This window comes from Myotis yumanensis, unplaced genomic scaffold, assembly GCF_028538775.1.
Source record: "Myotis yumanensis isolate MYYU_CA2020_CCGP unplaced genomic scaffold, mMyoYum1.0.hap1 SCAF_3, whole genome shotgun sequence".
In the NCBI taxonomy this organism is placed as follows: Eukaryota; Metazoa; Chordata; class Mammalia; order Chiroptera; family Vespertilionidae; genus Myotis; species Myotis yumanensis.
The window spans coordinates 32,434,494-32,447,051 of record NW_027223754.1 but is presented as its reverse complement, the minus strand read 5'-3'; the positions used below and the strand labels follow the sequence as shown (position 1 = coordinate 32,447,051).

The 12,558-nt window shown below is 37.4% G+C and overlaps 1 protein-coding gene across 2 annotated transcripts in view; it reads left to right on the top strand.

Annotated features, from left to right (window-relative positions):
- The window catches only part of MYO16 (myosin XVI), a 533,335-nt gene that overhangs the window by 178,518 nt on the left and 342,259 nt on the right, over positions 1-12,558 (top strand). For both annotated transcript variants that reach the window (XM_070408604.1, XM_070408603.1), the window contains exons 5-6: positions 3,564-3,672; positions 8,663-8,787. In XM_070408604.1, coding sequence (XP_070264705.1) covers positions 3,564-3,672; positions 8,663-8,787 — 234 coding nt within the window. The remainder of the gene's footprint in view (positions 1-3,563; positions 3,673-8,662; positions 8,788-12,558) is intronic.

Here is a 12,558-nt window from a genome sequence, read left to right as displayed (position 1 = left end):
TTAAAGTTACTGTTTACTGTGGGCATCCTCATTATGAGCCGTGTATCCAAGGAGACAATGTAATTAACATGCACACCTATTCTGGAGCAGGCTTTTATAATTATAGCTGAAAAATCATATAGTGGACACTTACATATGGAATAAAATTTTAAATTTTTAGAAAGAACATTTTAAAAAAGATATTTAAGAATGCCATGTCTTGGAAGAGAAAAATAGTATTTTAGGACATGTTTCAAATTCTAAACTAAAAATGGACATTGTCAATAGTGATCTTTTTATTGATTTGAATTATTTCTTAGCTCTCGCTTTACAAAGTTGAGAAAATCCATTTTATGTTCCTGATTGGTTCAAAGTGTGTGTGTTTTCTTTTAAGTACTAACATAATACCTTATAAATGCTACTAATTCCCACCCGCTGGAGCATTTCCCTTTCTGTATGCTAGAAATGAGACCATCCTGATATTAAGAGAAGCCTGACATTTCTAGGAAACATCCTGATTTGAAAATCATCAGCGTCTTATTTCCAATGGGATCCATTAAAAACTATAATTGCACATTACCTTCTAAGTTAGTCAGTCTAAAAATAATAATCAGCTATGGATCTTATCAATGGTGTTTTTTAAAGATAGATATACAATTTCAGAATTCTAATTCAAGAAATACAGCTTCTCCAGGGATCCTTTAGGATCTGTGTTGTTATTGCACATGGCCAGCCTGTCTATGGGCATCTATCAGTACCAGATGGTCTGAGAGGTGGGAGCAGAGCACCAGGACCAGGGCCTGTTGGGCACTCTAGCCCACAAAGCAAACAAGAAAGAAGAGAGGGAGGGAGGGAGGGGCAAAGACTAAGTTTCATAAATGTCATTGTGGAACTAAAAAAATAACTTTCCTTCACTTTCTAAGTTCTTCTAGCTGAGCTAATAATCAAATTAACAGAGACATATTCAAAGGAGAAAATATCCCAAGTCTATTATATGAATGCACATTCGGTAGTGCCATAAGAACAGAGACCCAAAGTACTGGGCAGCTGAGGTTTATATGCCATTCTAAAGCCAAGGAAAAGGGTGGTTGTGGTTTGGGACTTCAAAGGGCAGGAAGGCAATTCACAGGGAGACAGAAGACAAATGTTTGATAAATAAATGTTTGCTGGGCCATCTTTATCAATGGGATGCAGAGAGAACTTGGAAAAATGGGTTTTGTTAGCTTCCTTTCTGCCTGTCACACAGGAGTTTACGTGAAACTGTAGTTATTTGTGAGGCTGTCTTCCTTCCTGGAGCAGGTCCTCTATCTACATTTGTTTCATCAGATGCAGGGGATGTGAAAGGTTTTCCCTGAATCCTTTGTTCCTTTATAACCATCTTAAAAACAATATACCCAGAGGCAAACTTTGGGGTGGCAATCTCTGCTTCCCTTCATCATCTATATGGAAAGATTGAAGGCAGGAAACATACATATGCATATAGTGACTTTGTAATATTATCTCTACACCCTTGAAAGGAAAAGTCAGGAAACTTACTTTAAAAACTATTATGAAAATTATAATTCTTTGCTTCAATTTTTAATAATTAGTTTAAGTCAGTGTTTGGCTCCTTATTTTCCATTTATTTCAATAAATCTTTGTTAGTACCTAGTATGTGCCAGGCAGTGTAGTAAGTGTTGGGAATATAAAGAGGAATAAGACGTGATCTGGGATTAGAAAAGTCTGACTTCTGTGCAAGGAATTATACCTGGTAATTTAGCAGCACAGCCCAGTGAGTGATTAATGGGGTGAAATTTCAATGAATGAGTCCAGAAAAAATATTCAGAACCATGTTTCACTTTCAGACTTTCTCTGAAAGAGCCCCATTACTTCTGAAAGAATAGACATGTTCCTCAAAGTAGCCCACCTCTCTCAAGTAGCTCTCCTAGTTATTTTTGTTGTGATTGATAATAAATGGCTCTTAATTAGATTCACCGTTGCTTTGTGCCCAGATGTTTGGCATAGATAAGAGTCTATCTGAAATGTGTATGCATTGGGAAAAAGAATTACTTGATTATCTCCCACATACTAGTATTGAAATTGGTAACAACACCCTTTTGGTTTGTGCCTTAATTGATTCTTTAATAATTGATACTTGGGTATGTATGTAAAATCTTATTCTCATGGTTGGAGACTAAAGGAGTGAAATTATTAGCAAAGTCTACTTCAGAACAGTGCCTCAAATAATTCCTTTTCAAACTCTAAATAAAAAAAAATGAAATCAAATGCACTAAGAAAATAACCTGAAGTCTTTGGGATCTTAAAATTGCTTGCTTTCCTTATGTAAATGAAAATCTGAAATAAATAACTTGATTTGTTCACATAAAGGGGTATCTTTCTATGGGTATAGAATGTGTAATGTAATAAACTCTAAATGGTGAGGTAAGCAGCTTAGCTTATCTGATTGGAAAGTATTAAGATATGGGACATTATACAACTTTTGCTTACTTTTTGTTTGCTTATAATATATTTAGAGCAGTCTTTTGGAAAACCTAAGGTGTAGGATATTTATACATACACATATGCACGCTTGCACACACACACACACACACACTCACACACAAAAGGCAAACCTCCACATTTTAATATATTAAGTTATGAATGTGAAATTTTATCTAAAGTTTTGAATTTGGATATTATATGAACTATAGAACTATATTTATATTGCAATACAGATGCCTATTCACTAAAAAAAACAAGGGGACACTTGCATTTGTTTGGCCTCAGCTTAACGGCATGTTATGGGTAGGTGTATGGGAAATCTTGGACACTGGGAACGTGTTCATGTCTTGCCCTTGGAGAAAATATGTAAACCATGCCTAATCCATTGTATGGAGCTCATTAAACAATGTAAAGCAATGGTGACAATTTATGTGACCAGGCTTTTTAGAGAAAAAGCACATTGATTATTGTATTTAAGCTGAGATGGCAAAGGGTGGAGCAGGTATGCTCAGAGATGTTTGATGGAGGGCCCTTTGAAGCTAAAGGATTTGCAAGAACCGTATATAGTATATTCCATTTATTAATGCCTACAGATTATGCTTTTTCTTAGAAAAGTTTCTGGAAAAACGAAAGCCTTATGAAAACATCATGGTGTGAGAACAGCTCTGAGATGAGTTTCTGTGGAGAGCAAGGAGCATGAAGATTTTATAAAATAGTTTGGGGAAGATCAAAGTTCATACAAGAGTTTTCATTTGGACTCTGAAGACATAGGGTTTTGAGAAACAAGACAGGCTGTATAGGGGTAGCCAGCACACTGGCCTGAGTGGTTCAGTAGCCATGGATTGGATTTTTTTGAGTTTAGCAAGAGGGATGGGGAAAAGTAGTTGGGACTCAGGTCTTTCAATGGTCAGTTGAACATTTTTAGACAGATTTCTCAAAAATATTTAATGTGTTTGTCATAAAAATAATTCCAGTATTCTATAGGATTGTATCTGATGTAAACTATTGTTTACCTGTTTTCTGACTAAGATAGAAATGAAAGGATTGACCTGCCTTCTATGTTAACAGTATACATACGTTATATTTGTTCTTTTCACTTACAGGCGGGAGCCAATGTCCTTCTCCAGGATGTTAATGGAAACATACCATTGGATTATGCTGTAGAAGGGACAGAATCAAGCTCTGTTCTATTGACCTATCTGGATGAAAAGGGTAGGCTGAGCTTTGAAAAACTGTAGAGAGATAGACAAAGAGATAGGTTGGTGGCATTATAAGTGTACTTATTTTGGGGGTCTTCCTACGTGATTTCCTATTGATATGATTTCCCTAGATTGTGTAAAATGAATTATGTTTCTACACTGCAATTCACTTTCCTACTGCAATACATTGTTGGTTTAGTCAATGCAGTTTTGCAAGCCAGCAAAATTCTAGAGGCCAACAATGAAGGAACATTTTAACAAGCATTTAAAATCCATAATTAGAGGGACTGGGCTTGTAATTATAATCTACTCTCCACTGGGAGGAGAAGGGAAGTGAACCAGCACAACTGAATTTTGAGTTAATGAGAGTGAGGTCATGTGAAGTGTATTCTCTTAGGAGCCACGGTCCTCTTAAGAATTATTACTGTGGGTAGGTAAGGGCATAAGTCAAGGGCAGTTTGCACGGGCATCTCAGCATCCACTCTTGGTGACACTTGGCAACAGAAGTGTTGTCAAAAGAATGCCCATGGTCATGATGCTGGCCTGCAAAGATGCAGCTGAGGGCCCAGATGTATTCAATGGCAAAGAACAGTTAATTGCATAGACCCAGGGTATAATTTCATGAGTAAGTTCAACATTGGCAAAGTGAGAGGTGTTTGAAATCTTGAGCTTGATATGGTATTAAAATAAAGAAGTATGTCCCCTCTTTTATTTTTCTCCTTTATGATGTTTAGGAAAAAATAAAAACAATTAAATTATACTCCCTTCCAATATGGTGTTTTGTCAGAGAAAAGGTTTAAAAATTTTAAGAGCCTCATCATGCTTGCGACTCTATTCTCACCGCTAAGAAAAGCCCGCACACCTGCCTCTTTGTTTCCTGTGCTCTTTGCCTCCTCCAGATCGCTTGTATCTGAGGGTTTATTGTGAGGATGGCTTAGGATAATAATAATAATTAGGACTCAGCAGGCATGAGTTCTTCAAAAACAGTCTCATTAATTCTGAGAGCAAGGTAAGAGCTGCTGTTTTCATTCCAGTGAATGTGAGCCTCGCTGTGCTGCTGAAGGTCACTGAGTCATGGCTTGGGTGACAGAGCAGCATGGGTGCAGGCCCTGTGGTATAGTCAGTCCTTCACACTACGTCTCCCTCAGTCCTTGTACCTACCTGCTCCTACCTGAGGAAAACCCGGCGTTGTTCCCACCTTGTTAACTATGACTTTGAGACTAATTACTTCTAAATGGAATGAGCTGAAAGTTATGGGCATTCCATGTTGGGAAGCTTTATTATTTGCACATCTGCAAAGTTTGATCTGTGGTCACATGATTCTGAACTGACATGAACCTGACTGTCTTTTATTTAGCTGTGCCAGTTCTAAGTTATGTTTTCCTGCTCTTCTTACTGTTTTTAATTTTTAACAGCCATCATGATAAATGTTTTTCTCTGGAAACTAAAGTTAACTATATTTATTTACAAAAGAATTAACACCCAATATAATAAAGAGCTAATATGCTAATTAGACCAAACAGCCAAACAACCTTCCTGACCACCCTCTGGACAACCTTCCAGATAAAGCTGGTGCTTCGAGGGCTGAGGCAGCCGGGGCTGCAACTGCTGCTGCAAGGGCTGAGCCCCTTGCATGAATTTTGTGCACCAGGCCTCTAGTTACTTATAAATCTCGTCAACTCATTAAAGGTTTTTGTCTCATAAAAAGTTTTAGTATTTGCAAAAGCAGTATTATCTATTCTGTAGAAATAAAAAGAAGTGCATTCCTTTGAGAGGTTACTTTAAAGAGTGATTAAGAAAAAGAAAAAATGAAAGGAAGCTTCTGACTCTGAATGGTCTGGAGAAAATCTGTCACGGTGATGGCTGTCACAGTTAGTTTGTAAAATACATGTTTGCTGGAACAAATTCAATGTAATATCTCTTACATTTTAAACTCTGTTTTCCATTTGTCACCGCCGTGGCACTGGCCTCTGCCTTCCCATCCATCTGCCCCCCTCTCATCTCATTCACAATCTGGTTCCATTTCTGACAGTGTCCCTCCTATTTATCATTTCAGCTGCCACACTTCCTGTAAATACCACCTAATTTGATGTATTCTCCCCTTGTTGGTGCCCCTTTAGAATTATCTGCTGTGACAGTGTGGGCCGATGTCCCTAGAAATTTCTAATATTATGAGATGAGATTTTGATTGTTATTTAGCACCCAGTGTTTCAGCACTGCATTCTTATAACCAGGCACCTGCAATCCTTGAATTTTCAACCCGCATTATACAGTTTCAAACCAGAGTACTTATCATGCTGTCACACCAGGTCACATGTGGCAGGAGGCAGTCCAGGTTGTGAGCAAGTTGATTACATGGAAAATCACTGGTCACAAGTTCTAATTGTACTGTCACCACTGACATACACTATACCTGGGCACAGCAATTAACCTCTGCTCACCGCCTGAGCTGTCCAGGCTGGAAAGTGAGGCAGCCACGGAGGGCTGATTGAGCATGTGGTGCATATTGGATCTCCAGTGCAAGGCAGACCAGCTGGTGTTCAAGGAAATCAATCGATTATAAAATGAGCCAGCATAGAGAGAAAGCAATGCAGGAAGAGCTCAAGGTGGTCCAGGACAGATAGATGCTCAGCAATGGGGGTGGGGGGGGGCACACATATATCTCTGTGTATATGTATACATAGATATATATTCAAGTCCCTGAAAAAGAAATAAAAAAAACTTTGCTCAACACATATCATTGCACTGTGCCCTTTCTCTTTCATTCCAAATCGATCCTTTTTTTAAAAAAAGTAGCCCACGTTTATTCTCCTGAGTTCCTAATCTCTACTCAGCCCACACTCCCTACCAATCGACTGGGAAGGTCCCTGCCACCATGTGTCACCCTTTTTGGTTCTCCATCCAGTAGTCACTTTTCTGTTCTCTAGTACCTCGTCTCTCTGTGACAGCTGATGACCTTGATCACACTCTGTTATGAAAACTCTCTCACCTGCAATGACCTTTCCATAGTTTCCCCTTCTCTTCCAGCTTCTACTTAGTTTTCTGCGGATGTGCCACTTGTACATCCAGACACCAAAATGTGAGTAGTTCCCAGGGCTTTGTCTTTCAGTATCTTCTTTTTACTCTCCAAACTACCCTGGCTTATCTTGCCCTCTTCCTTGTGTTGTTCCCACCTGCCTGTTCCCAAGAATGTTCCTATAGCTTAGATATCTTTCAAGACCTGCAGGCTCGTATGCACAGTTTTCAGTCTCTTGACTTGGATATCAGAAAATTTGAAATAACTTGTCTACATGGAACTTACCCTTTCATGCACTCTCTATATGTTATATTTTATCATAACAACCAGGAACCCAAGTATCTGAACATCACTTTTCGTCTCCTAAATCCCACACATCCAATTGTCACCAAATCTGACAGAGTCTGTTTCCTGGACATCTGACCTCTGATATGCCTGTATCTCTCACTAATTTTGCTATTAGTATCTTAGTCTAAACTCTGGACTTTCTTTTTTGTTTTTATTGTATGATCATTTTTGTTAATCCTTACCTGAGGATATTTTTTCCCATTGATTTTTAGAGAGAGTGGAAGGGAGGGTGAGAGGGTGAGAGAGTGAAACATTGTTGTAAGAGAGACGCATTGATTGGTTGCCTCCCACATGCACACCCTGACCAGGGCCAGGGATCAAACCTGAAAACCAAGTACATGCCCTTGACCAGGAATTGAACTTGAGAACATTTGGTGTGAGGGCCTACGCTCTAACCACTGAGAAAAACCAGCCAGGGCAGTCTTTATATTTTGGAACAGTCTTGGAAACTGGTCTTCTCACCTCTAGCCATTCCTGCTTATTCTTCAGAGGACTCTCAGATTAATCAGTCCACGAATAACTTATCTATTTATTCTGCTTATTAAAGTTCATTCAAAATGCTGTCCTTAAACCGACCTCTTCAGAATCACCCAGAGTCAGGGTGACAGTGCATCCCTTTTGCCTAGGACAGTCCTACATTGTGCCTGTACTCAGGGTGGAGGAAAGGGGTTGGGTAGAGGGTTACAGTGCCCTTTTGGCTTGAACATGTTTATTTATCTTTGCTAGAACCAACTTTCTTTGCCTGCTCAACTCTTTTGCTTCCTACAAGTCTTGGCTCTCTTAGGAAACTTACTATGGAGACAAAAATTGGTGTTAGATTCACTTCTAGGAGCTTATTGGAGACTATTGTGCTAAAATCATGAAATGGATCATTTCAGAGTCAGCATAATGGTAAAATTATCTGTAATAGCATCATAGAATACCCCCAATACATAATAGATAAGAGTAAGTAAAAAGTTGAATTGTTAAAAAGACAATATTACCTGATAAGTGATAGTTAATGAAAGTAAAGGTAGGGTTCCGATAGACTTGATGTGTTAATGTAGTTTCAGTTTTGCAGACAGGCCTCTGACCTCACTGCATGGGATGCAGCTTCTGAGACCTAACATTACGTAGATATTATCAAATGTATTCAAGTGATAGTAATCAGTATCACATGCACATACTGTTAATTAAACTACAGACTTTATTCAAATTCTTTCCATTTTTCCAAGATGTATTTTTTAAATCTATTCCAAGATGGATTGCTTTTAGCAGCAACTATTTCAGCCAGAACAATCATAAGGAGTGAAAACTGTATCTTTATACTTTCTTGTAATTTAATTTAGGTACTTTAAAATACTCTTGGCACTGTGTGTTGATTTATACTAAAGTCGATATCCATTATGAACCTGCCATATGTAAGGTATCGTATCATGAATTTGGGATATAATAAGAGGGAACTTATTCAACACCATCCTCTACCTGCAAATAGAATGCTTGCAAAAGATATAATTACATATAGCACTTTGAGTGAGACTTCAAAGTGAAGAGGGGCTTCAAAGACGAACACGTTGGACGAATATAAGATGAAACTATTTTCACTCCAGCATCTGAGAAGCAACTCTACGTTCTGTTTGAAAGGCTCTTTTCCCCCTAGGGGTGGATCTGACCTCCCTGCGCCAGATGAAGCTTCAGAGACCCATGAGTATGTTAACCGATGTCAAACACTTCTTATCATGTGGAGGGAATGTTAACGAGAAAAATGATGAAGGAGTAACACTGGTAAGTTAATATACTTGACTCAGAAATATTGCTTAAGTGGAGAATGTAAGTTTATTTTTAAGACATAGAAATGACTATGATTAAATACTGTATTTTTGATTACAAAAGTAATATATATTCATTGTAGAAATTTTAGAAAGCACATAAATATTCAAAGGAAAATGCAAATCACTTATGTCACCACCCAGAGAAAACTGATGTTTATATATATGTTGATATATTTTCTTCCAAGCTTCCTTCTTATGCATGTTTTCCCTACAAATTTAGAAGATTTTTTTTTGCATTTATTTGTCAATGTGATTTCAGAGATGGGACTTACAGGATAATGTTTTTATTTTAATTTTAAGCAAAACAAACGATGGCTTAGTCTGGTGAGTAAATTTCTAAATTCAAGGAAACATTGCTTTTTATTGATATAAGGCATAGCTGCAGTAAGTTAAAAACAGAACAATTAAATTTGGATTGATATTTATATAAGTATAAGTTCAGTGATCAAAATATGAACATTTGGCCCTATTGACCCATAAAATTTACCTGGAGTGGGCATGCAGGGGTTAAAATTAATTATGATGGAAATATATGCATTAAAGCTCAGAAAAAATAAGGAAGTAAACTAGGACAGCAGAAAAGAGTAAGAAGCTCTGAAACATGGGACGTACGGAAGGGGTTGGAGCCAATGGTTTTCTACCATGGAAAAAGTATGGTCTGAGGTTGAACACAGGCGATTTCAAGCTGAACACCGGTAAGTGCAATGACCCTGAGGCAGGACCAGGTGTGGTGTGATTGTTACACAACAAGGTGGTAAGTTTGGCTTAGCAGAGAAAAGGAGTGAAGAGAAGTAACTAGGGTCAGATCACACATATTGTGGGCCTATGTGAGGACAGTGGCAGTTACTCTGAGTGAGATGGGGACACATTGGAGAGTTCTGAAGAGAGGCAGAGTGCGATTTTACTTCAGTTCTGAAAAGATCACTCACTGAGTGCTGTGTTAAGGATGGACTGTATAATGGCAAGGGTGAAGCTGAGAGTTCAATTAGGAGCCCTTTCCAGTGATTTAGGAAAGCAATGGTGTGGCTCAGCCAAAGGTGGTAGAAGTTGAGGTGATGAGAAGTAGCTAATTTCAGTCAACATTAAAAGAAGTTCCATGAATTTCCTGATGGAAATGTGGTGTGAGAGAAAGAAAAGACTTCAAAATGACTCCAAGTATTTTTTGCTTGAACAACTCGAGTGATGAAGTTGGCATCGAATGAGATAGAGAAGGCTGAAGATGGAGCTTAGAGCAGGAAAGATCAGAATCAGTTCTGGAAATATAAAGTTAGAAGTGCCTCTTAGCCATCTTCATGGAGATGTTGAGTTTGGAGTTGGATATTGCAGTCTGAGATTCATGAAATGTCTGGACTAAAGAAACAATTTGGGGAACATTAGCATATATGTGATCTTGAGAACTCCTGACCCGAATGAAATCATGAATTGATATAGCAGGAAAGAGGATTTGGGACTATGCCTTGGGGCTTAGGCAAAAGAGGAAGATCCAGAAATGAGATGAGAAAGAACACCTCCCAAAGTAGGGGGGAAACCAAGAGAATGAGGTGTCCTGGGAACCAAGTGAAGAAATTATGATGAAAACAAGGACAAGATAGACTATTAAATACTGCTGAAAGGGTCAAGTAAATGGAGATGACAAATTGGCTATTGGACTTGGTAACATGGAAGTCATTGGTCTTCTCATCTAGGGTAGTTTCAGTGCAGTGGTTGGGTCAAAATCCAGTTTACAGTGGGCTATTTAATTAATAGTTCAATTAACACATGCAATACACTAGTGCCTAACACATTGTAGAAACCCAATAGAGACTTTGTTTCTTTGTTTGACAGAGATCTTACAACTTTACATACATTTTGAAAAATCATTGTTAAATGACACTAATGTATTATGCTTCAAACACTGTTGAATAAAAGGACCTGCCATTAAGTAGGAAAGCTATTGAAATAATCAATATAGAGTAATAGATCACTCTCATTTTAAACTATCTTCAATTTTGACATTCCCATAAATGTTGCTAATAATTTTTCTGTAATAACAATCTTCTGGTGATCTTCTTTGAGCTTTTTACAATGAAAATAGCAATGAATGGAAAGCTAGACAGTTGTCCCTTGGAGACCAGAGTATTTAGCAAGTGACAGTTACATTTGATTCTTAGGTCTAAATTGTTTAGTCTGTTATGTTAATGACTGTCATCGCTGGAGTTGCCTTTCTGTAAGGCACATGTATTTTGTGCTTTCCTGTCTATTGTTGGTGATAACATAAGACACTTTTGTCCTTAGACTGATTTCTATATCCTGAGTTGGAGTGTCAATTGTGGTTCAAAATTAGGTATAATTTTCCACACTGTTAAATTGCTGTGCAAAAAGAGATGCAATTATCAACAAAAGGCTCAATGGAATAAACTTCTAGTAAGATGGGTTTGATGTTGTCTTTTCTTCCTTTTTTAGGATACACACTAAAATAACCAAATATATTACAGCTGTTTTAAAAAGATTTCTTAGTTTACATTAATATTCTTCTGAAAAGAAAACAGAAGCCTTAGAAAAGAACACAGTCCAAAAAAGCCATGTTATAGAGCATATGAAAATTAGTTCCTGAGTTTGAGTGTATATATGCTCTTGGAAGATACTACTGTAATAATTAGCATATATATACCACAAAGATCTTGGCTGGTTCTTCACTGTTTTATTATAGAATTTGATATATTACATCTGGCCTTGATACATATGCACTGTTGGAAAACAATTATTCATGAGATGTAAATACTAAGCAGTCTTGTTTTTGTTTCTCTTTGTGATATCGGAAGTGTTGGTTCATCCCGTACTTCTAGACGAGGACAATAAATAGCCAATGTGTGATTTTTCTGGTCATTTTTAGGGAACACAGCTTTTATGGTTACTTTATGTCATCAAACATAGCCTCAATTTAGAGATTAGATTGTCCAGACCCAGGTAATATTTAAAACTCACAACTTGAATAAAGTCCAGGCTCATTGATCTTTTTAATGCCATACTCCCCTTTAATCATATGGTGTAGCTCATGAGTCCCTTGCCAATGTAATAGTTTTATGCAATACAAAATGGTGCATAGAATTACATAGAAAGCCAATTATGTTGAAATATAGTAATCATAATATTGAAATTAAATTTGTTATATGTAATGTTTATGATTCTTTATTAATTAATACACTAAGTAACAGATCTAATGATTACCATGATTTTACAGTAGAGTTGGACATGGGTGATATTTGGAGATATTTGCTATAATATTAATGTGATATGAAAGTATAATTTCTTCTGCTAATTTTCCCTTCTTAATTGTTTTAACTGTAAAATAAATCATGTAGTTACTTAATAACCTAATTGAAATTGGGTTGGATGACAGTTTACTTAGAAAGAAAGACTATGCCTCAGAAACAGGAATCACCACATCTGAAAAATTTGAAAGGTTCTCCGAACCCTGAGCTCATCACTATAGTTCCTGAGGCCTCATTTCTGAACTTCAGGTTGCATTGAGAAACCAAGCTGGGAGAATGTCAAAATGGTAGCTGCACAATCATTTTAAAGCTTGTCAGGATTCATTCATCCTCTCCAGTTCCTGTCCCTTTTATGTGTATAAAAGCATCACAGGATCACGCTTTCTGTTGTCATTTGTATCTTTCAATCTCTTTCCTAAAACACCAAATGCAGTGCTAGAACTTTAGAGCTAGTCAGTACATGTGTGACTTCT